The 26,636-nt window shown below is 36.2% G+C and overlaps 1 protein-coding gene across 3 annotated transcripts in view; it reads right to left on the bottom strand.

Annotated features, from left to right (window-relative positions):
- sema5a (sema domain, seven thrombospondin repeats (type 1 and type 1-like), transmembrane domain (TM) and short cytoplasmic domain, (semaphorin) 5A) overlaps positions 1-26,636 on the bottom strand; it is a 196,038-nt gene that overhangs the window by 101,452 nt on the left and 67,950 nt on the right. For all 3 annotated transcript variants that reach the window (XR_007139559.1, XM_027169818.2, XM_027169808.2), the window contains exons 5-6: positions 9,076-9,138; positions 3,561-3,659 (exon numbers count right to left, since the gene is read on the bottom strand). Coding sequence is in view for 2 of the 3 variants with exons in the window: in XM_027169818.2 (XP_027025619.1) it covers positions 3,561-3,659; positions 9,076-9,138 (162 nt within the window). In the remaining variant the exon portion in view is untranslated. The remainder of the gene's footprint in view (positions 1-3,560; positions 3,660-9,075; positions 9,139-26,636) is intronic.

The following is a 26,636-nucleotide window of genomic DNA, read 5'->3' on the forward strand; positions in this document are numbered from 1 at the left end:
AGAAACATGAGGCGGAAATAGAGGTTTTCAGGAATTTGCCTGGACCTTTTCCTGTTTGGACACTATGGGGACATTCTGGCAGGCTTTGTTTATCTATGCTGTGTGCCTTTGTTTTTGTTTTTTGTATCACGTGTTAGCCCCACCCTTTCCTTATTCGATCCCGCTTCGGCACACATGTTCCTTGTGTTTCAATGATTGTCACCCCTATTTATACCTGTATTCTTGCGTTCGATTTTTTTATTTATGTATTTTTTGCTGTCCTTTTGTTTCTGTGTTTCTAGCCCTTTGTTATTTTTTCCCCCTAAATAAACCCCATTTATTTTATACCTGCACTTAAGTCTGTATTTTGTTAAGACACCCCCGTTTTCTGACAGAAGTAGCAGAGATGAGGATGTTGAGGTTCTCTTTAGGAGTGACGAGGATGGACAGGATTAGGAACGAGCACATCAGAGTGACAGCTTAGGTTGGCTGTTTTGGAGACAAGGTCAGAGAGACTAGATTGAGAAAGTTTGAACATGTACAGTACAGTGGAGAGAGATGGTTATTTTGGTAGAAGGATGTTGGAGATGGAGCTGCCAGGTAAGAGGTTAAAAGGAAGCCCAAAGAGGAGATAAATCGATGTGTTAAAAGAGGACATGAAGGTAATTGGTGTGAGAGAAGAGGATGCAGAGGATGGAGTTGAAAATGATGATGATGATGATGATGATGATAATAATAAAAATCAATGAACTACATCTAACTTGGATTCAAAGAACTCTACTAGCTATGTCAATGAAACATTTGGGTACTTTTTGATTCCATATATGAAGCAATTGATAGAACTGTATTAGGTTCTATATAAAACCATATATTTTTTTAGGAGTGCATCTGTGTAGCGTGATGGATATAAAACATCTGTCATGCTGACATTGGCATCAGACTTGGCCAGTCCTGTTGCATTATGGGGTAGCATATTGATCATTGGTTCCATATTGCAGAATTGATGAGGAAACTGTAGGTCATCTGGTTATTTCTCACCTAATGAAGTTTTATAAAAACTAAGATATTACTTAGATATTAGATGTTCCTGAATTCAGAAAGATGCCATAGTGAAAAAGAGCTTGATCTTGATTTTCAGTGCAAATGCAGTCTGTGAAAGTGAAGCCTCTTGATCCTTTTGGTTTTTGGGTTTTAAGCAGACATGGTAGCTGTGGGGATGTGGTAGCCTAGTGTCTAAGTTGTTGGTCTACCAATAAGAAGGTTGAGAGGTTGAATCCCAGGTTCACCAAGCTATCACTGCTGTGCCCCTGAGCAAGGCCCTTAACCCTCAATTGCTCAGTTGTATAAAATGAGATAAAAATATAAGTGGTTCTAGACAATGACATCTGCTAAATGCCATAAATGTAAAGCAGGAAGTGTAAAGCAGGAAAATTGGCTTGTGGTGACCAAAAGTTCATGTTGACTTCTCACTTCTGATCATTCGTTGTTGACTCGTCTATCATTGTGAAGCAGAAATACTCCACGATAAGCCTCAGAATTCAGACATACTCCTTTGGCGTACTGCTTTTCACCTACAGTACACTAGGGTAATAGGGATATTTGGATGCAGCAAGATAACGGAATTTATTTGACCTGAGGTCATTATGACATGCTATGACACTATATCAAACTCCAAATCATGCTAAGAGGTCAGAGAAAATATACACATATGTTTCTCCAATTGAATGTGGACCTGACCGTCACACATATGTGCTTGTAGAACATCTTATTCCACATTTAATCCCATCTTTGCTTTTATAAAAACCTGTACTTGTCTGGTAAGGCTAGATTTTGGAGCCTAGCTGTTGGGATTTGTGTTCATTCAGCCACAGTAGCGTTAGTGAGGTCAGGCACTGATATCGAGCGATGAGTCTTGGCACGTTGTCCACATTCCAGTTCAATTCAAAGGTGTCCAGTAAGGTTGATGTCAAGGCTCTGTGCTGACCACTTGAGTTGTTCCACTCCAACCTTGTCTCATCATAGTACAGGTTTGGATCTCTGAGTTCTAGTGAATGAAAATTGTGTACAATTGTGCAGTTACAACTTTGTGGATGCAGTATGTGGATATCATGGTTTTGTATCCACATCTCTTTAGCCATTTAGTGTACACAACTCCAAATTGTAAAAAAAAATAAATAAAATAAAAAATCGCTAAATTAGCTTCACTTCTGTTACCATGGTGTCATGTGATTGTCAAGCAATAATGATTGCATTTAAACTATGCATAACTTTGCTGTTTCAGTGCAATAACTGTTAAAATCTTTTATATGTTACACATGGATTTTACTATTAAGGTTTAAGTTCAAAAGATATGGAAGAGCAACTTTTTCAAGAAAGGGCCTTCCTCAAGAACCCAACAGTAGCAGCTTGGATGTACTGGGTTTTGAATTCCAAACTTTCCAAACTACCACTATGTGGTTCATTGGTGTAAAGATCTAGCATGCTTGAAAATACTGGAAGTGATCACACACACAGATAGGGATAAAATCACATGTCTGAAACATTCACACAGACATGCATGAGTAGGTATTAATCTGAAGGGTGTAATCACTGAGCACCAAAAATACACAAAGCGCACTAGGTATTTTCATCTTTTTATAGCAATTTCGCAAATCTGCCACCCCCTGAAACAGCCAATGAGAGGAAGAGTATCTTCATTGCAAATAAGCTGTCACTTCTGACCGAGTGGATTTATGGGTAATCATGTTACTGAAAGCTCAGAATTCCCACAAGACCAAGTGATATGCATGAAAGCAGTTGGACAGCAGGATAAACAATGTGTGACATTTGTGCACAGAATCTTTGCGTGTCACTTCAATTCAGCTGTTACATTTGTTACATTACATTTGTACATTTGGGTGACAATTTTGGTTAAAAAAAACAAAAAACAAAACAAAATAAAAAGCAAAATGTTTCAAAATACAAGCATTTTAAAAAATGTCCTGAATTTCTACTATGAAAAATAAATATATAGCTAATCTAATCTGTACACCATTGTGTTTAACGTTTACTGTGACGCAGCAGTAGCATCTCTTGTCTCTTAAGGTCAAGCTCAAGTTCATCCAATAAATCTAAATACGCCTGCATACAGTAATAAAACCACAAACGTTTTGAAGGGCTGCTTTGTTTTTAGGAGCTGCCATGAAGCTCATTATCTAGATAAAGCATTCAGGCATAAGGTTTAATTCTCCAGAGATTTTGTAAAGAAAACAAAATTGCTTTTTGCATAGAAAATCATATTCAAGTCTTTAAATGAGTGTTTACTTGTGAATAACACGAGCAAGCATGTTTAATCAACATTCAAGTGAGATTTAAGTGAAAATCTGTTCACCCACCATGAGCACAGGTCATTAGGTTTTAAAATAAATGAGAAACTAAGTTTGAATGTTTTATTGATTATGTCTGCTTATATAGATGAGACCTCAGTGTTCATTTTTCTTTTCTTTTTTGAGAATGGTTAGATGAGGGAGAAAGCTGACGACCAAGAGACTGTGCTCGTGTCAAAGGAAATTGAGTTGGGAAAAAAAAAAATTTATACTTACTGTGCGATTGGTACAAATTGGAGTGAAGGCATTTGTGCCACAAGTGAAAAGTCTGTCTCCATTCACCAGAAGGACACGGATATAATTCTGACATTCTTCCTGTGAAAAGAAATAAAAAATGTTGGAAAACATCAGTGAACAAATCTGGTTCGGAACAGCAATGATAGACATTTACTTTAAGTTTACATCTTTTAAACAACTCATCTGTTGTGGTGTCATTACATTTTCTTTATCATAAGAATCATAAGAATCAATAAAACCACTTTTCACAGCTTCTATATAATAATAGTTAAAACTAGAACGTACATTTCCTGAAAAAAATGTGAATGGTGCTTGCATGTGGCAAATCCCAGAGAGTAGTCGAGACGAGCATGTGACACAACCGGAAGGCCAGTCCGTTTTAAAAGTTTGTTCAGAGTATCACCCTAAAGGAGCTGGCCGAGTTTGGTGTACATAGTTCGAAAGCTTGCCGAGTTATAAACCTCCAAATTTTATAATGGGAGTTTATGGGAAAAAAGGCCACTTTGAGACCCGGTAACGGAAGTACCAGTACTCGGATCGCTTATAAAAGTCATAGCACACCTCTCCTCAATGAGCTGGTCAATTTGACACGTCATTCATGGGTCTAGGACAAAAGCTGCAGGACAAGTTACGTGCCAAAGTTTTGTCCGGCACAATAGTAATAATGTTGTTTTGCAAGCACCATTAATAAACAGATGGCATCTTAATCTACTTAGTATAAATTATTTACTTAGAAGATCAACAGCTAAAATGATAAGGGTTGCCATGTTTATCTACTTCACCCAATATGTTATGTCAGACCACAACTTCATTTCCCTTTCTCTCTGATGGAAGATTTTAATGCATATTAAATTCAATGGTCAAAAATCCCCGGAAATGCAAATAACTGCAAATAAGACCAACATATCTCCAGTAGACAGACATCACGATAACATTTTTGTTGGGCGATATATATTGTTATTGCCATTGCGTCTACAATCCATTCTTCACTGGCCTCTACATTGTAATTTCTTAAATACCATCTCAGATCTCTGTATATGTATCCATGAATTATGGTACTTATTGGGCTGTTGAAAAAAATGTGTGCAACTGTATCTGAGACGCTGCATTTATTACACTCGGAATTGCTCTAATAAAATGAACGGTCAATGTTTTTATATTTCATTATAAAAACATCATGAAAAAATGTCCACTTTTTACAGTTGCAATACTCTGTACACAATAACATTTGGGGTCTTTGATATTTTGGGTTTTACAAATCCATCCATCCATCCATCCATCCATCCATCCATCCATCCATCCATCCATCCATCCATCCATCCATCCATCCATCCATCCATTCATTTTCTGAACCTCTTATACTATACAGGATCCCAGGGAAACTAGAATATTTCCCCGTGGATACAGGACACACATTACAGACAATTTAGAAATGCCAATCATATAAATTCTCTCTCTCTCTCTCTCTCTCTCTCTCTCTCTCTCTCTCTCTCTCTCTCTCTCTCTCTCTCTCACAAACACACACACACACACACACACACACACACACACACACACACACACACACACACACACACACACACACACACAGGGCAGTAGCGGAAATCAAACCCCCCCAATCCTGGCAGTGCAAGACAAGTGAAATATATTAAAATACATAAATGCCATTATATTAAGAAAAAAAATGTTTTAGTGTAGAGAAAAAGAACAACGATTCTTCACATGAGTCTATATAGTTTTTAAGTATTCAGTCTGAACCTGTTGAACCTTTTTTGAGTTTTCAAGCTGAACCTCTATTAGACTACAGTATTCTGTATTCAGTATATAGGCTCACAATTCATAAATTTTGCTCTTCCCAGTGACTTAAATCTTCTTTTCAGGGGGTTAATTTAGTGTTTTGTTTCTTCAGGGATTGAGGGGTTTCTGCGGGGGTCTGCATGATGATCCGTTAACTTAAGCCTTCTCTTCAAAAAAAGACATTTTTTCCTTTTTATTTTCACTAACATAATTTAGCCAAGAGGCAGTGCTCCTCTCTGTGTGTAAATAAAGGAAGATTTAATGTTCTCGACTCATCACAATGAGACATGTTTATGAAAAGAAAAGGGGAAAAAACAGAGAGGAAGCGCTACACTTCGTGGAATAATGTAGCTGCTACGGCTGTGCGCATTACAAACAAATGGAGCGGACTGAACTGCATTAATATCAATCAAAGCTTCTTCTCCTCTTCATGAGATGGCCCCGAGGGAAACAGATGCGGACAATTACTCGTAAAATCCGCATTTTATGAGTTTATTTATTTATTTATTTTTAAAGAAAATGAGTAGGGGGATCCTATTTGTTACATAAAGCGATCACTGACACACACTTGGCAGGACATGAACTGATTATGCCAAAGTCTATCCTTCTAATCGGAGTCGTTTCAGCTGATACAGCGACTGGATGGAAAACAATTCCATGCAAACTACAACTCATAACCACCAGCACTCAGGGAAAGGTGACTTAGCTTGTAATTTGAATGACAATCATATGTTGGTCAGCACTGCCCTTATTATAGGCCTTTAACTTCTTCTTAAACCACTAAAACCACAGGAGACTTACTAAAATACACTGGAAGCCCTGAAGGTCGAGGCAAGTTCATACACTGAAGAAGTATTTTCAATTAAGACTAATCGTAAAATCGTACATGTTTTAGTAGATCGGAAAACGTTAAAACAGTTCAAGTGATTTAATATGGCAGAATTCTTTAGTTTGAATAAACTGTTACATATTAAATACTCGCAGTCCATTTACAGGCTTACGCAGTAGGCAAGACATAATATATGTTACACATTAATAATATAATAGCAGGTATGTGTGTAACACAATCAACACAATCTCCAAAGCAGAAGCAAGGCCAAATATAATAAGAACTTCATATAAAACTATGATGATTCCATTTAAATGAGTAAATGATCTTATCCCAGTAAATAAAATACAACTATCACGGTGCCATGGGCTTGTTGTCTAGCCTGGAGCTCATAAAATAAGGCTAAGCTTAAAAAAGCGTAACGGTGAACATGATTATTTAGGCGCGAGGGGGTCAATGTCATTTCAGCTAAACGGACAGACCAAAGAAATTAATTAAGTGGCAAATCGCACTTTAAATAATTACTCTAAAACGTGTAAAAGCTTAGCTGCATTTGTCTGAAAGGTTTTTTGTTTTTTTGCTACAAACGAAATAAGTTATTTTGGAAAGAGATGTAGTTAGAATTTCAAATTGTTAGTTAATTATCATTTGAAACATTTTACCAGTATTTCATTTCATGCCACTAAGTTTACTGTTATAAGTTTCTCTCTTTAAATGTTGTTGGGTTTTTTTTTATTCAGACCTTTTCAAATCAGTTGCAGAAACATTTTCATTTAAAACCTTTCGAAATTCATTTAGTGGGTCTGCTTTTAGAGCCTTTATAAAGGCCAGTGATGAGTCACAGGCTGTATGTTTATGGTAGGAACCTGTTTTCAAATAGACTTTAATACAAGAACATCAGGCAAATATGTCAGTGAACACCTTTTACGACATCCTGCACAGTAAAGGTGTTAAGTGGATTTTTTGTTGATGTAGTTCTTGCTTTTCACACCGTTCTGTGTTTACTGTAAAGACTTTTGTGCACGAAAATCTCAGGAGATCAGCAGTTTCTTTAACACTCAGCTCATAGTACAACCAGCATCACATTTTCCTATTCATATGTTTGTTCTGAGCATCAACTGAAGAACTTGAGCAATATCTACTGTACATGATTTTATGCATTGCACTACTGCCATGTGATAGGCTGATTGGGGAATTTATTGTTCCTACTAAAGTGGCCAGAACGTGTAAAAATAGAAGGAGCCCAGAGCATGGGAAAGGCTTTTGTGTGTTTTTTTTCCAAAAGAATTGTTTATATTAGGAGAGATAACAGGGGAAGAGGACAGAACATTGCAGAGAAGTGAACAGGACAGGAAAGTTAAACTGACATAGCTTAGCATGGCTTAATGTGTGGGGAGTTCATATTTGCACTGCAAATAGGAAGAGATTTAAGAAAGGAAATCATTTAAACCATGAATGTGCTTCTGGGATTTGTTCTGATTTAGTCAGCCACTAAAAACACGTCACAGCTGAACAGTCTAACTGCCTAGAGACCATGGTGTGGGGGTATGGGAGTCTTACACTGGAGATTACCATTCATTTTACTGATACATTAAAAACAGAAGGAAAGGTTTATATGAATTTTATTTTATATATAGATTTATTTTCTTGTTTTCTTTTTTGTCTATTTAAAATATGATGAAATTGAGTCATTTAATAGGCGTAGACTTCACTTTTGAAATGCAAAGTGTAAAAAAACAAAGAAAAAGTGTAATATAGGTTGATTAAAGAAGCGCATTATTTCTAATAACGGTGGCTTAGCATTTTTGCCTCGCCTCCCCAGGGCTGAGGGTTGAATTCCACCCTGTGTGTTCAGAGTTTGCCTATTTTTCCAGGCCTTTCAGGGCTTTCCTCTGTGTGCTCCAGTTTCCTCCCCATTCCAAAGACATGTATCTTTAAATCTTCCGTAGTGTGTGTGAATAAGTGTGTGTGTACACGTTTGTGCACAACAGGATATGCCCCGAATCACCTGATCACCTCCCTGCAACCCTGCATAGAATAATCAGTACTGAAAATGTATGGAACAGAATGTAGTATTGTTATGTCATATAGATTAAATATATCATTGGTTTGTATGTATACTAACATCACAAAAATCAAAGTAATTATGCACATTTATTTGAGCCAGTAGTGGTTCAACAGTTAAGGTGCAAAGATTAAGGGTTCCTGATCAGAAGATAGGGGTTACAAGCCTCAGTACTTTAATGAATATACTTCTTCTTCTTTTACTTCGAAATAAATTAATATAAATATAAACCATTTTGTTTGGACAGCAAAATTTAAACAGGGGTTTGTTTTTTCTTAATTTAACTAAAATAGGATATGAACAGGCTTATATTCTAAATTCTGGTTAAATCTTCCTAAAGACTGCCATCAGTGCTGTAGAGAAAACACAATGTTTGTACAAAACTTTCAAGGATTCCCTCAGAAGGAAAAAGAAGAAAGAAGCAGCAGCTTGGTCGACCAGGGATTTAAACCCATGGCCTTCCAAACAGTAATCCAACACATTAACCCATAGGCTATTTATACATATGACTTCATCTATACTGTATGATTATATATGATTATTGTATAATGTATGATTATTCGTTATAGTAATCCCTTCTTCTTAATATATGGAACCATTGGTGTAGGATTAATCACAAATAGCTAAATGCACTTGGAGAAAAACAAGTACAGTAACAACCCTTTTCTGTTTACATAGACACCTATGATTGGCTAAATTCCTACTAACTGATCCAGGTCAGAGACTGTTATGCAATTCGAGAACCTCAAATTTTCCAACCTCAATTATGTACAATGATCCAAGAGTCAAGAGGAAACACTCACCTCAGATTTCCCTCGGCTGAAACACGCACCTTTGGTGAACTCATCACAATGCCACTCTGCCTCCTGTGGAGAAAAACACATTCATCAACGCACTAAAACCATCACCAACAGCGTCAGTAAATACATGAGGAAAATTACAATGACTAGCAAGATTTTCCAGGACTGCATCTCAATCAGCTCATTATTTAAGTGAACACAGAATCAATTATTTTATTGCCTGATAAAGTCTGACATGCATTTAGTCAGGACACCGTTGACTTTCAGTGTGTGATGTACAGAATTTTTACATTTTAGATGCTTATTAGTAAGTCCTTTGGTCATCTCAGAGAGCAGAATAGTATCAAATACGTAGATATAAACATTTATGTAAAAAAAATGTTTTTTTTTATTTCTGTTTTTTTGAGTGTCTACTTTCATATAAGTCATTAAACACCAGTGTGGAGTGTGACATGACACAAAAGTTTAATGAACATCTCGAAACAGGCTCTAATTCTATGTTTTGGCCTCTGGTAAAAAGAGATAAATCTCATTCACAACATCCATCCAGTGACTACAATATTCATTTACAAAACATAAATAAATAAAAACAACAATGTGCTGCAAAAATCAGTGAGCATCAATGGAAAGATGACATTTTCTGAAGCTTGAAAAATGTTGGACAATGTCTAAGCTACTTTGTCTACAGTACAAATCTAAGTAGCTTATATCGTGCTGTAGCTTTACAAAATCCTACTTTAGCCTACAACGTAAATATCTGATATGTTTGGGTTTTGGCCATGACTGATGAGAAAATTAGAATGTCGCTAGAAATCAAGTCATCAGTATCACGTTTGCACATTATCGACTGATTCACAACCTTGGGAACTAGAGAGCTGATTGAGATTCTCCAAAAGTGAGTTTACAATATACATAGTCCCAAAGCAGCTTTACAGAAATCCTGATGGACATTTACTGTAGATTGTAATCAGGACACAAGATGCAGTAATGGACAGGAAAGTCTCCCTGAAATGAAAGGAGGAAGAAACATTAAGAAGAACTCTGCTCACACTACCATTCACCCTCCTGTAGAAGTAAACACACTGAATGTCCAAGTCTCATTTGGTTACATTATGATAATGGACCACCTACTATATCATGGCATCTAAAAGACAAACAAAGCTCAGTGTTATTCTAAATCACTCCTGATGGTTATCGATTGATAAAGCTTGGTGAGAGGGCAAAATTCAAGCACTAATGCTAACATTAAGCAAAAAGCTTTTCAGGTCAGATGTAGTGAAGAAGATAGATGTGACTAACATTTTAGAAAAATTACCACTAGATAAATAGAGTTCTCAATCTTGAACCAGCAAATCTGGCTAAGTTAATAAAACAAATCCCACACATCCTCTCCCTTTCTTTTATTAAAAAAAAACACACAAAAACATTTTTAGCATCCACATCTTCTCATTTGCTATTACATATAAGATTGTTAACCCTTTTTCTTTTTAACAAGAATACCACCATTAGTAATTAAAACTACACAGAATGGAATTTTATTGGCTGGGGCTGATTTCTTTCTTACCCAGACTGTAGATTCACACAGAATATAGTAGACAATTGTGTCAAGATATTTACAAGTGAACTGACCGTAGAATTCATATTCAATGGGGCTAATTTTTCTAAATCGTGCTTCACTGGTACATATCTATAACATACCATAAGGCTTAATTGAAATATGATAAGGAGATTAATCAGCATGAACAAGGAGGTTTACTTAAGTTTTTGGAGGAGAAACTAAATGTAATTGACAAAAGTAAAGTATTCGCTAATCAAAGTACAAATTACACAAACATAGGAATTACATGGGAAATATAAGCTCTGTTTGGTTTGAATGAAAAAGCTCATCTTTTCTGTTGAGTTTGATTGCTGTTTGGAAGAGAGTACAGACTTAAAATCCCTTGGCTTAAAATAATAAATAGCAATCATGAGCCTAATCTGGCTGTCACGGCGAGAAAGCTCCAGTGTGCATGTGTAACAGTTTATGTCTATGATGACACCAGTGTACAACCTAAACCAAATGGTTTCATTGTAGTAATGTAGAGCTGTTGATAAGAGTTTAGAGTTTTCAGCTGTTTCATTCATTATTAACTAGCCATGACTAGCGTGAAGGTAGATACAGTATCAGGTCATTAAGACCAACTTAGAAAAGCTTAGAACTAGAATCTGCACATAGCCTAATGATAATTGTTTGACAAGCAAGCACTTGAGCTAGATGCTAACCTTACTTAAATCAGTACAATGCATAAGCACATAATCTCCAGATACTTATTTCAATAATGGATTTTCATGGGAGCTAGCTCTTGTCACTCTTCTCTACATATCCCACAATACTGTACTTGTGCTGAATCTTCTATTTGTTTCATTTTGCCGTTAACAAACACAGGATAATGTTTTCCTCTACACTTTTTAATCAGTTCATTCTCAGCAAGGAGTAGCCTTCCAGACGTAAACATCTTTGCTTAATGGATTCTCTTTGATATCTCAGGAGATTTAATGAGGGTTCTGACTTGTCTTTCATTTTGGGTATTCGTGCCACACAATATTCCACAGGAGAAAGAGAAAGAGGATGAGACAAAAAAAAGTTTTTAGGGAACACAACAGAGAGAAATGCTAAGCTTGACATTATCTCTTGGTTGCAAAGTGAATACTTCAATACTGCATTAGATTATACCTGCTCACATAAAACATACATATTATAAACTCAGGTATTACTATATCTACAAGTTCAATAGTAGATTATATTCAGTAGTAGAATATTGGGCACACAGTGTACTTTAGTGCTAGCATACGTTTCCCCATACCTTTTTATTTTATTTTATTCTTCATCATGTATCAGAGAGCAAAAAAATCTTCAATGATTCACATTCACAAATCTTTCTAATTGTCCAATTAAATGCCCTCTATAACCATTCGTGCCCTGCCCCCTAGAGGCGGGTCCTGCTCTACAGTAGTACTTTCTTAGTTGTAGCTGAAACCCATTAGCAGCAATTTATTTTTTTACCAGTGTATTTTCAGCTAGGTGTCTTCCTGCAAACTAGCCACATTTCCAACCATACTTTGGTTGAGGAAACAATGGATGGAGTTCATTTATTTTGAAGATGGAAGAATTTATGACAGACACGAGTTTGAGGATTGTTTGTTCATTTATGTCCTCCATACTTAATATCTTAATCTTATCTTACATAATTTGCTAAGCTCCTGTCAGGTTCGTTTACATAAATGGGGATGAAGAATATCTGAAACACTACCGGCTGTTGTGTAAGTCAATCAAGCACTTCAGCATGACATCACTGTGAAACAGCATATGAAAAACATTACCAAAATTAACCCTGTTGTTCTCTCCAAATATACATTAGTATGATTACAGTATTTATTTGTGTGACTTGTGCATTGCATTGAGATGTCTACTAAATCACAGAAGGGATCATATGACAGATTATTGGCATCTTTGTCTGATGAAAAAAGCAGTAAGAGGCGAGAAAACGTCTTCATTTTATTTCCAGTTGATCTATTGCTGTCTAAGAAAGATAATAAAGATAAAGAAGATCACATTTTAAATTGTTTTTCCTCCTATAGGCTGATATGTTCATACTGGTGTGAATGATAAAGTCTGACTTAGTCACTCTACTGTGCAAGGCTGAATGCTTGATGCCTGCTGCGAGTAGCTGAAAGCACCAGCCTCTGCTTTAATGCATTCTTTTCATTTGGAGTGTTTTACAGTTTGCAGTACAGATGAGATTTTGCTCCTCCTCTCCTCTGAACTATAAAACACTCAGATTGAGAGTCAGAACGAGAGAATAAATTAAAGCTTTATGTAAAGCCTTTTCAGCTTCCAAGTATTTAAGCTGACAGCCTGACAAAAACACCTACTGAATTCAAAAATTAGCATATTAGAATTCTGACTAGCATTAAAATATTAAGGTGTCTATCTATCTATCTATCTATCTATCTATCTATCTATCTATCTATCTATCTATCTATCTATCTATCTATCTATCCATAAAAACCATCGAGCGAGTGTCAGTTCTGGAGAGGTTAGGAGAAAGGTCAGAGTACATGCTGGGTTGAGTTGACAAGAAGCCAATGGTAACTCAAATAAACTCATCTCAAAGCATCTCAAACCGCACAACACTTTAATCTTTGAGATGGATGATCTGTAGCAGAAGAGCAGAAAAACTCATCAGGTCACGCAATTGTTTTGGTCGCCTGTGCCCACAGACAAACGCCTCAGAATACATGAAAACCAAGGCAAAAATAATACGACGGTTATTGAGAGCTATACTAATTTAATTCAATTTTATATTATTAGTTTAACACTTTGTTTAACACAATATTATTAGTTTAACAGTGAACACTGTAGCAGAGAAGCTTTATAGGAATTAAAAAATTTAGAATATAAATTGGAAAGTTTAAAAGTTTAACCCTTGTATGTTGTTGTCTGTGGGACCCATATTCATAAACATCAATAGTTTTGAAAAACATTGCTTCCTTGTAAATTTGTTGATTTTTTCCCACTCATAACTTGATTATTTGATTATTTGATTTTCTTTTTTTATTACATTTTATTAAAAAACAACAAAAAACGAGTAGCACTTTCATTAAAAAATGTGATGTAATAAAGGTAAAGGGCAAATATTAACCATATATATGCTGTTTATATTGCTTGTAATTGGGATGAAGTAAACATCTGTAGAGTATTTTAACATAACATTTTTGAGTGTGTTGAATTAAATACCCAAAAATGCAGCGGGTCCACCAGACCCACCAACACTGGCTGGGTAACAAACATACGAACAACATACAAGGGTTAAATCCAGAGGCGATGGTGGCGAGTAAAAACTCCCTGAGACAATATGAAGAAGAAAGCTTGTGAGGGACCAAACACTGAAGGGAACCAAAAACCAAAAGCTTCTGAGCAGTTTATAAGTATGAACATCAGCATAGTTTCTGACAATATTCTGATAATACTGTAAAATACTATTCTATAATAATACATGATACTATTTTGATGCATTTCTGATATATTATGCCCCACACCCCAGACAAGGGTTTTCACTAGATTTTGCACAGTGGATGTGGTTCTCATTGGTTCTCACGTGGTGAAGAGTCACCAGAAAACATTCCAGTTTATTTCAAAGGTGTTCAGTAAGGTTGAATCAGAGATCTGTTCAGGAAACTCCAGCTTTGGCAAATCCTGTTCTAATGGAGTTTGCTTTGTGCGCCGGGGCACCGTCATGCTGGAACAGGTTCGCTCAGGTCCAGTAAAGAAAAAAGCTATACAAATGTGCGCTTCCAACTTTGTGGATGACCCGCATATTGGGGTGTCGGGGCTATTGGTCAGTCGTCATACTTTTGGCCATATAGTGTATCTTCAGGATTCATTCAAGACAAGAAAGTAAACAAGTAAAAACAAGTTATTGTAGATTCATACTGAGAAATGTACAATACTGTAAGTGTTCATTTATAATTCCATTGTTTTTTCTGCTTGTGCTCTCTCTCTCTCTCTCTCTCTCTCTCTCTCTCTCTCTCTCTCTCTTTCTTTCTCTCTCTCTCTTTCTTTCTCTATCTCTCTCTTTGTCTCTCTCATGCTCCTTACAGACATTCTTCTCTCTCAGATACTGTTGATATGTCCAGGCCGAGTGGAGGGATGAATTCTTCGACGGAAATAATATATTACTGTTTATTGCACAGAATGGACTGACTGTTCCCTCGCTTCTTATCGTGACCTTTTATAAATCCCTCTCATATATTTATTTGGACAGTCAAACCACTGTGGTTCTTTGTTTGGTAAAGTCGGCATGTTATGTAAATGCCTACGTAGATGCAAATGAAGCATGCATGAATTCCAGGAATTTCAGATTTGCTTATAAATCATAACATTATTGATGTAATGTAATTTGCTTCAATGAAATATTTGTTTTTTAAACATTTATCAGTTGTAAATTTCCCTAGAAGAGTAAACAGTGGTCAGGGATCATTAATGTTTTAAGTACATGATTTATTACATCATTAATAAAGAAGTCGAGGGCTTTGTAATGTATAATGGCTATTCCTGTTGTCATTACTAAAACCTTGCTATTATCTCATTTGTCAAGATAATAGTATCACTAATTACACTTAATCTGTTTTATTCCGTTTTCAAGTGATTTTTGCTTAAGTACTGCCCTAGGTCAAATATACACATGATTTATTTCAGCATCAAACACACACACACACACACACACACACACACACACACACACACACACACACACACACACACACACACACACACACACACACACATGCCCTCAGTGTCAGCCCTGCGTGGTGTGTGCCTGCTGAGCCATTCTGCTGATGTGCAGCTTATTTGTAAAGACGAGTGACCTGAAATAGGCTGCTGAGGCTGGAATGTGTGTTGGCGAGCTGTCAGAAAACAGACTACTGTGTGTGTGTGTGTGGTTGTGTGTGTGTGTGTGTGTGTGTTTGCATGAGAATGTGTGTTTTCACCTCTGTTGCCTGCTGTGTGAAGCTGTAAGTGAAGTGATAAGACTCTTAGAGAAAAGGAGAGAAAAATTTAAATCAGTTGACTATCTATCTATCTATCTATCTATCTATCTATCTATCTATCTATCTATCTATCTATCTATCTATCTATCTATCTATCTATCAATTGTGTCTATCTATCTATCTATCTATCTATCTATCTATCTATCTATCTATCTATCTATCTATCTATCTATCTATCTATCTATCTATCTATCAATTGTGTCTGTCTGTCTGTCTGTCTGTCTGTCTGTCTGTCTGTCTGTCTGTCTGTCTGTCTATCTATCCTTTAACCAGGCATGTCTGGCCTTGGTTTTTGTGTGTGTGTGTGTGTGTGTGTGTGTGTGTGTGTGTGTGTGTGTGTGTGTGTGTGTGTGTGTGTGTGTGTGTGTGTGCGTGTGTGTGTATGTGTGTGTGTGTGTGTGCGTGTGTTTGCGTGCATGTGTTTGCGTGCGTGTGTTTGTGTGTGTGTGTGTGTGTGTGTGTCCACCTCATGAGAGCAATGCCATTTTTCACAATCATATGTTTATAACATTCTTGAATTTTTCATTCCTAGCAAGTTGTTATTGGGAGATTATTTTAACTTGCTGAGTGAGAACTCTTCATCAAAACAAGGCGCAAGTTGAAATGATTGCTATGGGAGAGTTCATGGTCCAGCCTGAACATCCGAAACCTTTTATTGGAAGTAATTGAATTAACTGGCCTCAGGACTTCGCTAAAGTTAATTAGCGCAAGTAATCGTTTTCACCAGCAGCAGCTAATTGCAGGGAGGAAATTAATGAAATCCAATCTAGGGCTGAGATTCTGCCATTTATTCTGCATGAGAAAGTGGAAGCATAGAAAGTCCTAACCCTATCTCACACTTATTCAGGAATTAGAACCTGCACAATGCTGCTTGTGCGATTGTTTTACATAAAAAGAAAGTAAGAAAATAGTCTCATTAATCAAATAATTGTTAATTAATTCTCATTAATCATATTTAGTGAGGCTCACAAAACCTCCAACTGATACGGTAAAACTTTCAAACATTAAGGGTGACTTTATATGCTAGAAAAGAAGGAAACTGTGATGAACCACATTAGGGTTTATCATCTTCATCACCTTCTCTGAGCATCAAACATTTCCTGGGTTTGATATTTAGCATTTAGCAGACACTCTTATCCAGAGTGACTTACATTTTTATTTCAGTTTACACACCTGAGCAATTGAGGGTTAAGGGCCTTGCTCAGGGGCCCAGCAGTGGCAATTTGGTGGACCTGGGATTCGAACTAATGACCTTCCGATAAGTACTCAAACACCTTAACCACCGAACTTACTTACTTTTGTATACCTTAGCATCATGGATGTCAAGATGATTATGCAACTAGCAAAAAAAACAAAAAACAAAAAAAAATTGTTTTGTAAGTTCTCTCTCTTTTTTTTAACAAGAATATGATGCTAGTGTTGTAATCATTGTATGAATTAAATGTACATAATTTTAGATAGTTTTTAGAATTTTGAAAAGTTTGATTCTCAGCTCAGGTATAAACTCGGTGATTGATTTTATTAATGGCTTTGAAAATGCACATCCAAATCATAACGGAGAATGAAAATTACGTGCGTTAATGTTACTCAGTTCAGTCAAATGGAAAAATGTGGAGATTTGTACAATTTGTAAATTCAACAAGCTTTTTAAATTTTTTTTTTATTTTAAGTGATTCAGTATTTCAACATAGAAAATCAAATCCAGAATCTTAAGCCTTTTTCATTCATTCATTCATTTTCTACCGCTTGTCCGAACTTCTCGGGTCACGGGGAGCCTGTGCCTATCTCAGGCGTCATCGAGCATCAAGGCAGGAAACTGTACACCCTGGACGGAGTGCCAACCCATCGCAGGGCACACATACAGTACTCTCATTCAATCGAACCCCGACCCTGGAGGTGTGAGGCAAACGTGCTAACCACCGTGCCCCCAGCCTTTTTCATGTTTTGCTAGATTTGTTAGAATGTTTCATAAATGCTTCATCAACATTAAGAAGAATTTGGCCACTCTGAAATGCACACACACTCATTCACACCACTTTAAGAGAATCACCGTTATGGATCTTGGCATTAAAAATGTGTGAGCAAACAGAACTCAAGATCAGCGAGTCTGGGTGAGTTAGTTGTATTTGATATGAATATGAATATGGTGTTATTAAAGCTCTGAGTGCTAACCCTGCCCCTAACCTCAAACTTAACCATTCACACTTTATTCAATTCTGACTCATTTACAATCAGTAGAGTGTATCGATGTCAAGGGACAAGCTATCTTGACCCCCAGCTAATCCTCATTCATTCCACACCAGTCCCCAAACTCCAGAGTAACACAGCACCAGGGATGCAGCTTTCACCGTATGGAGAATAAATGTAGGGAAAAAGTGGGTAAAAAAGGACATTTATTGCTCAGTCGGTGTTCTTATTAATGGCAGATTTATTATCTAGCTTGCTCTCAGGAACCTGTTCGGTTCTAGAATAGATGAGGAGAGTAGAGTGGGCAGTTTAGCTCACAACACAGTGTGATCTGAATACAATGCAAATTCCTCCTGGCCATTAATCAATGTCTATAGGAGGTACTTGTACCGTATGCAGTAGAATAAAGTAAGCTGTAGAAGAACTCCTCCTCCTTTCTGAGGAAAAAAACATACTCTCAGTATACATTATTGTCTTGATATCATGAAAGATTCTGGGTAAACGTTTCCTGCTGTTCTAGGAAAATAACTGCACATCCTGAAGTGTTTTTTTGGCACTCGGACACGTGATCCGTGTGGAGAAGATTTAATAAACGTCGAGCAGATACAATCAAGCCAATCAGAGTCAGGAAGGCAGGCAGAGGTCAGAATACAATATATCCCAAATATCAAAGCCAAATGGTTGTCCGATAAAAACGTCCAAGGAACAAAGAAAGGGTCAAGGTACATTGAGGCAAACACAAAGAATATAACTCAAATTCTACACAATAAGTAATGCTTCTAAAAGAATTTGTGCATAAAGCATAGCGTTTCTATGGTCCAGGGGCCTCGCTTGTCAACCATGTGTATGTATAGGTTTGTGCAAAAACCATATGTAAGCATTAAATGGAATTTTTAATTTTTGCTCATCCTTGAGGATATATTGAGCTTCTATCACATACTGTCTATTATGTCAGCATACTTGAAAGAGTAATTTACTGTAATGTCCTGATTTCTCTTCAGTACATCTGCTCACAAGATGCAGGCAGATGACAGACGGAATGTACAGTAAAATCGTATGAAAAGAACATTGAAAGATAGATTTGGAATATGCCTTCTTTGAAGATTTGGCTTATGAAGCTTTGTGGAGGGAAGGAGAGGTGTTTTTAGCACTAGTGGAAACTCTATGCTGAAAGTTGGGAGAGTTCAGTTAATCAGTCCATTTCTTTCCCAGTGCAGGGACATTTCACAGAGACAGTAAAGATGGCACTGGCATTTCCCAGCCAACTAGGAGCTGACAACCAACTTATGATACAGCTCACCTTCATTCATATCAGTCACACTGCAGAGAAAGTAGCACAAAGCAGAGCGACAAAAACACCACTTTGCTGATAACATTTATCAGCACAACCAACAACAGCCTTAATATTACCACCCAAACCAAACAAGAAGCTGAAGTTCATCATGCTCCATTGATCATTTACCAAATGAATGAAGCCTGGCTGTGCTCGAGTACATCAATTTAAAATGTGTGGAATTCCTCACTGGTTTGTTTGGTACCTGTGAAACCAGACCTAATTGTTCTGTTCTAGTGTTTCCTGTTCCATTAGCGATTCAGGTTCTCTGGTTCCCATATTACTCACTTTGCACATTGCCACAATCTCCACTGAAAGGGTCTGATCTGATCTGATCTAGATTAAAGTACTAATGAGCTTTATATCATTCATCTCAAAATGACAGGCTGGAATGAAAGAGCAGGAAGTAATAAGTGCAATAAAGGTAAAGTTTATGTACAAATACATAAAGATTACATTATTTATGTCATATTTACCACACAAACAAAAGAAAAACTTAAGGGTAGTTCTATTAGGACTTAACACCTACACCTACAAGACCTTTATGACTATTCTATAAGGTTACATTTAATAATCAAAATATTACTTTATTGTCATGAACACAGGATAAAAGCGGATACAAACGCAGGATAGCAAAACAAACGGGGTTTAATAACAAAGGAAACACAAAACACGACACGGACTAGAGACAGGACAAGACAACTGTAGATTCCGCGCTGCACAAGGCAACGTGGCACAGTTAAATAGACAGGGTGATCACAATAGGAAACAGGTGTGGAGACAGGGAGGGGCAGACGAAGGTGGGGCAGACACGTGACGAGGAACGTAAACAAATGCACGTGGCCAAAGTCCGGCTGAGTCCTGACATTTATGTTGTTTGAGATCATTATGTATTTCTGACATAAAATACAGTAAAGGTAGTATTGACGGCTGTATTTTGTGTATGTTGTAGTTAAAATTTTCATAACTCGAGCTCATGTCAACAGAATCAGTCTTACTTGATTCAGGTCTTATCAAAACAACATCAAAACAAACCAAAGCAGACTTTGACAAAAAAAATCTTGTTATCTTGTTAAACAGTCCCTGCAGGATTTCAGAGTTTTTTGTTATTTGTTAATTTGTTTTGCAGCTAAAAATGTTTGATTTTACTGCAGTGTTTTTCTTTTCTTTTTAAAACTCCTACCAGTGAATATGCATATGTAATTATTTTCTATTATAGCTGTACTCATGTAATTCAACACATGGGAATTGAGGTTGAATGTGTGTTGTGATGATAAAATACAACAAATCTGCAGGAAATATAATAATTTTGACACATTTCCGCTAAATAATGTACTATAGTATCTGCTATCTAATATCACACCTGCTATTAACATGCTAGCCACTGGGAAAAGTACTATAACTGCTAAATTGACAAACACTAAGACATAGTAATAATAGGACATAAACTACAGTACTCAGCTAGAGGGCAAAAAACACCTTCTAATTCAGAAAAGATGTGCAATCAAATATATACTACGAGAGGCAGTAGGTTGTTGTGCTAAACCTGATCCTTCAGGCAGTAAATAGACTTATAATGCTTTTTTATATTTTAAATGGTTGCAGTGGAGCTCGCACTAACCTGCCAAGAAGCAATTTTCAAACCTTCCCCTTTTTTGTAAAGAATGTATTCATGCCAGGAGAAAATTTAACACTTAAATGTAAAAATCATGAGGTGGATAAACAGCATTCAGGATAATACTGAATACATCTGGGCTGCAACCCACAGGTTTATCACTCTAAGCTTTTGGATGGAAAGTTCAATCCAGATCAGTGAGTACCAAAGAAGTGACAACTGCTACATTCCCACCATTCCTACTGCAGCCATTTAATGTTAAACACGAATTTACTGATATAACCGATATTCATTCACCTCACATTGAACTACCCTGGAAAACATGATAGCTCCTTTTAGTTATGTGAAATTAATTTTTCTCTTTAACTCCAATCGTAAGCACAGGATTTGTATGTTGATGTCAAGTTTAGAAATTTTACACTATTAAACTAAATGTAATCAAATTTCTTGGCTGCCTGTGGTTCACAGCACAAATATGAGTCTTGATGAGTGCCTAACTTGGGCTTCTGGTATATAAAAATCTGATTAAAGGTTTTATTTTATCTTTTAATTTTACGTGAAATCCCTTATTATCAACAGACAACTGCAGCCATCGTTTCCAGGCTTTTCTACAATATATATGTAACTCTCAAATCTACAGGCTTTCCTGAACATACTGTTTGTCTCTGTCTTATTTTTATACATCCCAGTCTTCTATCTCAAATCTCAAATTCTAACATGTTAATATCTGGTTATACCCAGAAATGGAGAAAATTGTATTCAAAGACTTTATTCCAATTCCAATTGTGCTCTGACCTCTCTCATCAAGAAAGCATTTCAGATTGAGAACTTTTGTGCCTGAAAATCCAAGGAGATTAACAGTTTCTGAAATACTAACACCAGTCCATCTGGCACCAACAAACATGCCACCATTACAACCCCAAGATCACATTTTCCCCTGTTCTGATGTCTGATATGATATTAACCTAAACCTCTTGCACTGTTGTCACATGAATCATGGATAAATATTTAAAAAATAAAAGAAGTTTGTTTTGAAGGTCATGTTTGTGAAATATCCAGGTATCATTACACATATTGTTAAAACCAACACCTATGTTGTAGATAATTAAGTACTTTCACTGACACAAAAAGTTATCCTTCAGTGCATTTGACAGAACAAATATGCAAGGTGTGCAAAAATGGGATCCAATGGGAGTTAAATTAAATGTACATGATTCTATATTTACAGGATTGTATATTCTATATTTACTTATTTCTTTACCTGTATATTCTGATGTTTCTTTATGTCAGAAATGACATTAACATCAGATTTTTTTTCTGCTCATGTTTGCCTAGTCTTAGGAATAAGTATATTTTCTGCTCTTGACCTTGATTTTGCCTAGCATGCTTGGAGCTAGTTAGTACCGATTAAGCTGTGCCTGTTTTTGACCCTGCTTTCTGCATAACTAATTATTTGCTATTTCCTTTCTTGCTAATTGTTCCTCATTTTTACACTGCTCTTATTTTTGTGTTGCTCTGTAGAAATGACTCGCATTTGCATCCGATCTCTACGTGTCTGTGTTCGTGAAAAATACTCTGTATAATATACTATGCATTTAGATTAATTGTTTGATTTCCACCTTAAATACCCATATAATCTAATGCTGGGATTATTAATTGCACTTCTTCTGCCTTGAACAAGAACATCTCTTTGAACTTCTACCACTATCCTCATTAAAGTCTTAATAATTAGCTGACCAGCTGGAACAAGTGTGCAAAGGCAAAATGTCTAATAAAAAATATCCTAACACCACTGGAGAACCAACCTGAATAGATTACAGATGTAGTCAAAAGTACAGATGAAGTCAAGAGTATAATATAAAGACATATACATTTTGCTCATATTAGACTTACATTGTTTCTAATACCCTGAGCTATTAAATCTCATATTACTCCATGTGTAGATGTTTGTTTTTGTCTAACCTAACTCTGACGCTAACGTTCAACAGCACCTTCCTTTTAACTTGCTTTTAAAGAACCAAATTCAAGAATCTGGCACAGCTCTGGGTTGACTAAACATTATTTTCCTGTCTCCAGACTTCTCCTCTGACCTGAACTTTATTTCTTAATGCTGCCAGGATATCTAGCAAAGAACAGGAGCCACAGTAGATTATGATATCAGGCCTCTAACTCAATCGATACAAGTGTGAACTCTAAAGGTAGAATTGCATTTCAGACAAGCTGGCAGACACACAGACAAAAACACTGATGTCATAGCAACACAGTGTTTCAACATGATACCTAAAAGCATCAGCTACCTACAGAATAAGCTTTATATAGAACCGTAAATATACAATAGGATTACTACGATTACTATTAATAATAATAATAATAATAATAATAATAATAATAATAATAATAATAATAATAATAAAATAATTATATTGCCTGCTATAAAGGTGTAAATCAAGCAGATCTCAAACATTTACATTACTAGTAGAGGAAATATTTGTTTGTGGTAATTCCATATTAGATAGAAAGATGGCTAAATGGTCAGAAGGACCTATATCTACAGAGGAAAGCTCCTACACAAAAGAAGCATTTGCAACAACAAATCTAAACACTCCAACATACACAGACATCTTTTGATTCCACTTAGTCTTTTGACCCAATGTGCCTATATGTGTATGTATAGACACTCAGAGCAAACTTGGTTATTGTTGCCAAATAGGCAGATTAGAGTATTCAAAACCTGATGATCTCTTGTTATTTTACTCACAACAGTTTCCAGAGTTTATACAAAAGTCTGCGTGAAACAAAAATGAGCAGAGGTTATGTGAGTTAAAGCACTTAAGCCTGAAAGATGTAGGAGAAGAATGGCCACAGACACCTACAGCAACTCACTTAAACACTCTTTACAACCATAGTTAGAATAAGATAAACTCAAAATCTAGAACTCTGTTATTCAATAGTGTAAAACAGACCTAGATCTTTTATTAAGGATCTAATTTTAAGCTAAAACAAGTCATTAATTCATTTTATTTGTTAATAAAATAACGATGATAAATAATGTAAGCCACTGAAGATCATGACTTAATTCTAAAGATGAATAAATAAAGGTAAAGATTTTCTTTATGTTCAGTTCAAATGTGAGTTTATGTGAGTTCAAAAGCTGTCAGGGTCTTAACCCTGTGCTTGTATTGAATTCCACCTCACATTTAAGTACCGTATGTTGTTCCTCACTTAATTGAGCGTATATGTGAGAAGACATGATAGCAAATATATGTAAGGTATATAAATACTGTATAACATGCTACTGCTATTAATACTTTTACCCTTTGAGAAAATCAATGAGATTTTACATTTCTTCTTCCCACACACTTTTTCTGTTTCTCTCCCTCTATCTTATATATTACACATAAAAGTCAGTCCACGCCAAAGCAACAACTACAAGCTATCTGATAGACCCTTTCTCTTATACATACGGTACATGATCTCAAAAATGAAAACTAGTATTTAAAGAGGAATTGTTATATCATCATTATAATCCTTTCCTACACAGAGACCGTGGCCAGTTTAGCTCCTTTGGCTATCATCCATGGATGGCCGTAAGATTAAAAATAGCTGTCTTACAATGACAGGGTGAAAACTATTGGACATCCACAACACTCAGGAGCCTCCAGTACTTTGTTGTATTTGACACATGTAGTGAAATGTACTAAAAGTAACTAACAGACAACTTGTACAATTTTCATCATGACTGGTGTCCTGAGCTGCTTCCCAAATTCAGTGCAAGTGTCTATACAGGAAAATGCTTATAGACAATCAAACTGCAAGCTTCTTGATCCTGAAAGTCAGAACCATGTGCAGTAGATATTATTCTAGTATGAGAGTCAACCTATTGGCAGAGCATTTAAGCACGAGATTAGCCATAGAGAGGAAAGTAAGTACTGCAGACTACCCTGTCTATGGCTTGTTCAGTTTCTTCACATCTGGAAGAAGGTTACAACACACTTTGGCAGATTCACCCTGATTAATAAACCGCTACTTCCATTAGGCCATCAAACCAATTAACTCATCTGCTGGAGGGCTCTTCAGTCTGAATTGAAATCAAAGCTGTTCTCTTCATCTTTCATCTTCCTCATTCCACCCAGCCTCTTTATATGTGACACATTGCATTTGCAATGAGAACTTTTTTCAGTTGTGCACATTTTATATGAAGAGGCTAAGGGGAAAGCATATAATCATACAATTGACCATTACAATCACAAACATTCTGTTATATGTTTATGTAATGTTATGAGTTTTCCTGTCCCTTTTGCTGTTGGGTCTACTCTCAGTGTTTGCAAAGACTATTGTATATACTATAACAAACACCTTTGTGTTTCTGGCATTATTATATCTTGGTTTTTCCCCCCGCTTATCTTTTTCTATGGTTCTGGCATTCTATATATATTTTCTCCCTCAGTTTGTGGTAAATATATGAACTCTTTGGTAAAGAAGAATGAGGCTTTGCTGAAGTTGATAATGCAAGGTTGCCTGGGGTAGTTAGGTAAAATTTGAATTTTTTTTTTTTTATCCAAGAGTCCAAGGTAGGAATCAAACTATATATGACCTGTTTAATGTACATAAATGGTAAACAACAACAACAAAACACAGAGAAATGTAACCCCATAAACAACACCCAAGAACGGTGGATTCGGTATCAATAAGAAGTACCAGAAAATATAAACCAGACAAAACCAGAAAAAAGTAAGTAACAAGAACCATGGACTAAAAGACAAGAACCAAGAAAACAGCTGCCTAGAAACAAGGACACCAAAATTAGAATTGAAAAAAGAGAGCTGGGAAACAAAGGCTAAGAAAGATAGAGTGGCCAACAAGGTCTGAGAAACAAAGGTCAAGAAACAATAACCAGGAATGAAAGACACAGGCATTGAAATAAATACAGAGATACAAGAGCCAAGCACAATGGAACAAGTACCAAAGACAGATTGTGAAACATGGACCAAAAAATTATCAAGGACAAGGCTAACATGTTACTGCTAACAAATTAAAAGCCTGGGAACCAAGCAATAACACCTTTATGTTAACAACAGAACAAAACACAGACAAACGCACACTATATATATATATATATATATATATATATATATATATATATATATATATATATATATATATATATATATAAAAAAAAGACTAGTACAATATACCAGAAATGTGGACTGAGAAAATAATACCATAGAAACAGGTACAAGAATCAGAGAACAGTAAACAAGGACTGGAAAACAAAGGGATAAAAACAAGGACACTCTAACAAAGACTGAGAAATACAGACTGCTAAATGAGGATTGGGATGTAAAAAAGACGAGTTCCATTGACAAGAAACAAGGACCAAGCAAAACAGATTGGAAAACATTGTCCAAAAACAAGGACAAGTTTGACAAGTCACTAGAAAGCCTAGAAACCTGGAAAGTAAGGAAACAAGAACAAGCTATCAGACTTCAGAACTGCTTGAATAATATGTACAAAGAACACATACTGTATAAACTAGAACTAGGACAAAAGACACAGGTGAGATAAAATACATATAAGCCTAATTATTAGGAACAGGTTCTGACAATTATCAGGAGCAGGGAACTGGCAGAACCAGTGCAGGATTGAGCCAATTTGCCTGAGATACAAGAGCTGCGATCTAGGGACCAAGTAACAAGGAGATTGGGAAGCAAGGGCTAAGAAAAGAACGTTAACAAGCTGCATGACAATTAGAAAATTTATGAACCAATAACAAGCATTCACACTACAGAAAGTCTGGAACAATATGTGCAAAGAACACTACTAAATAAGTATTTAACC

Source organism: Tachysurus fulvidraco, chromosome 25, assembly GCF_022655615.1.
Source record: "Tachysurus fulvidraco isolate hzauxx_2018 chromosome 25, HZAU_PFXX_2.0, whole genome shotgun sequence".
NCBI lineage: Eukaryota > Metazoa > Chordata > Actinopteri > Siluriformes > Bagridae > Tachysurus > Tachysurus fulvidraco.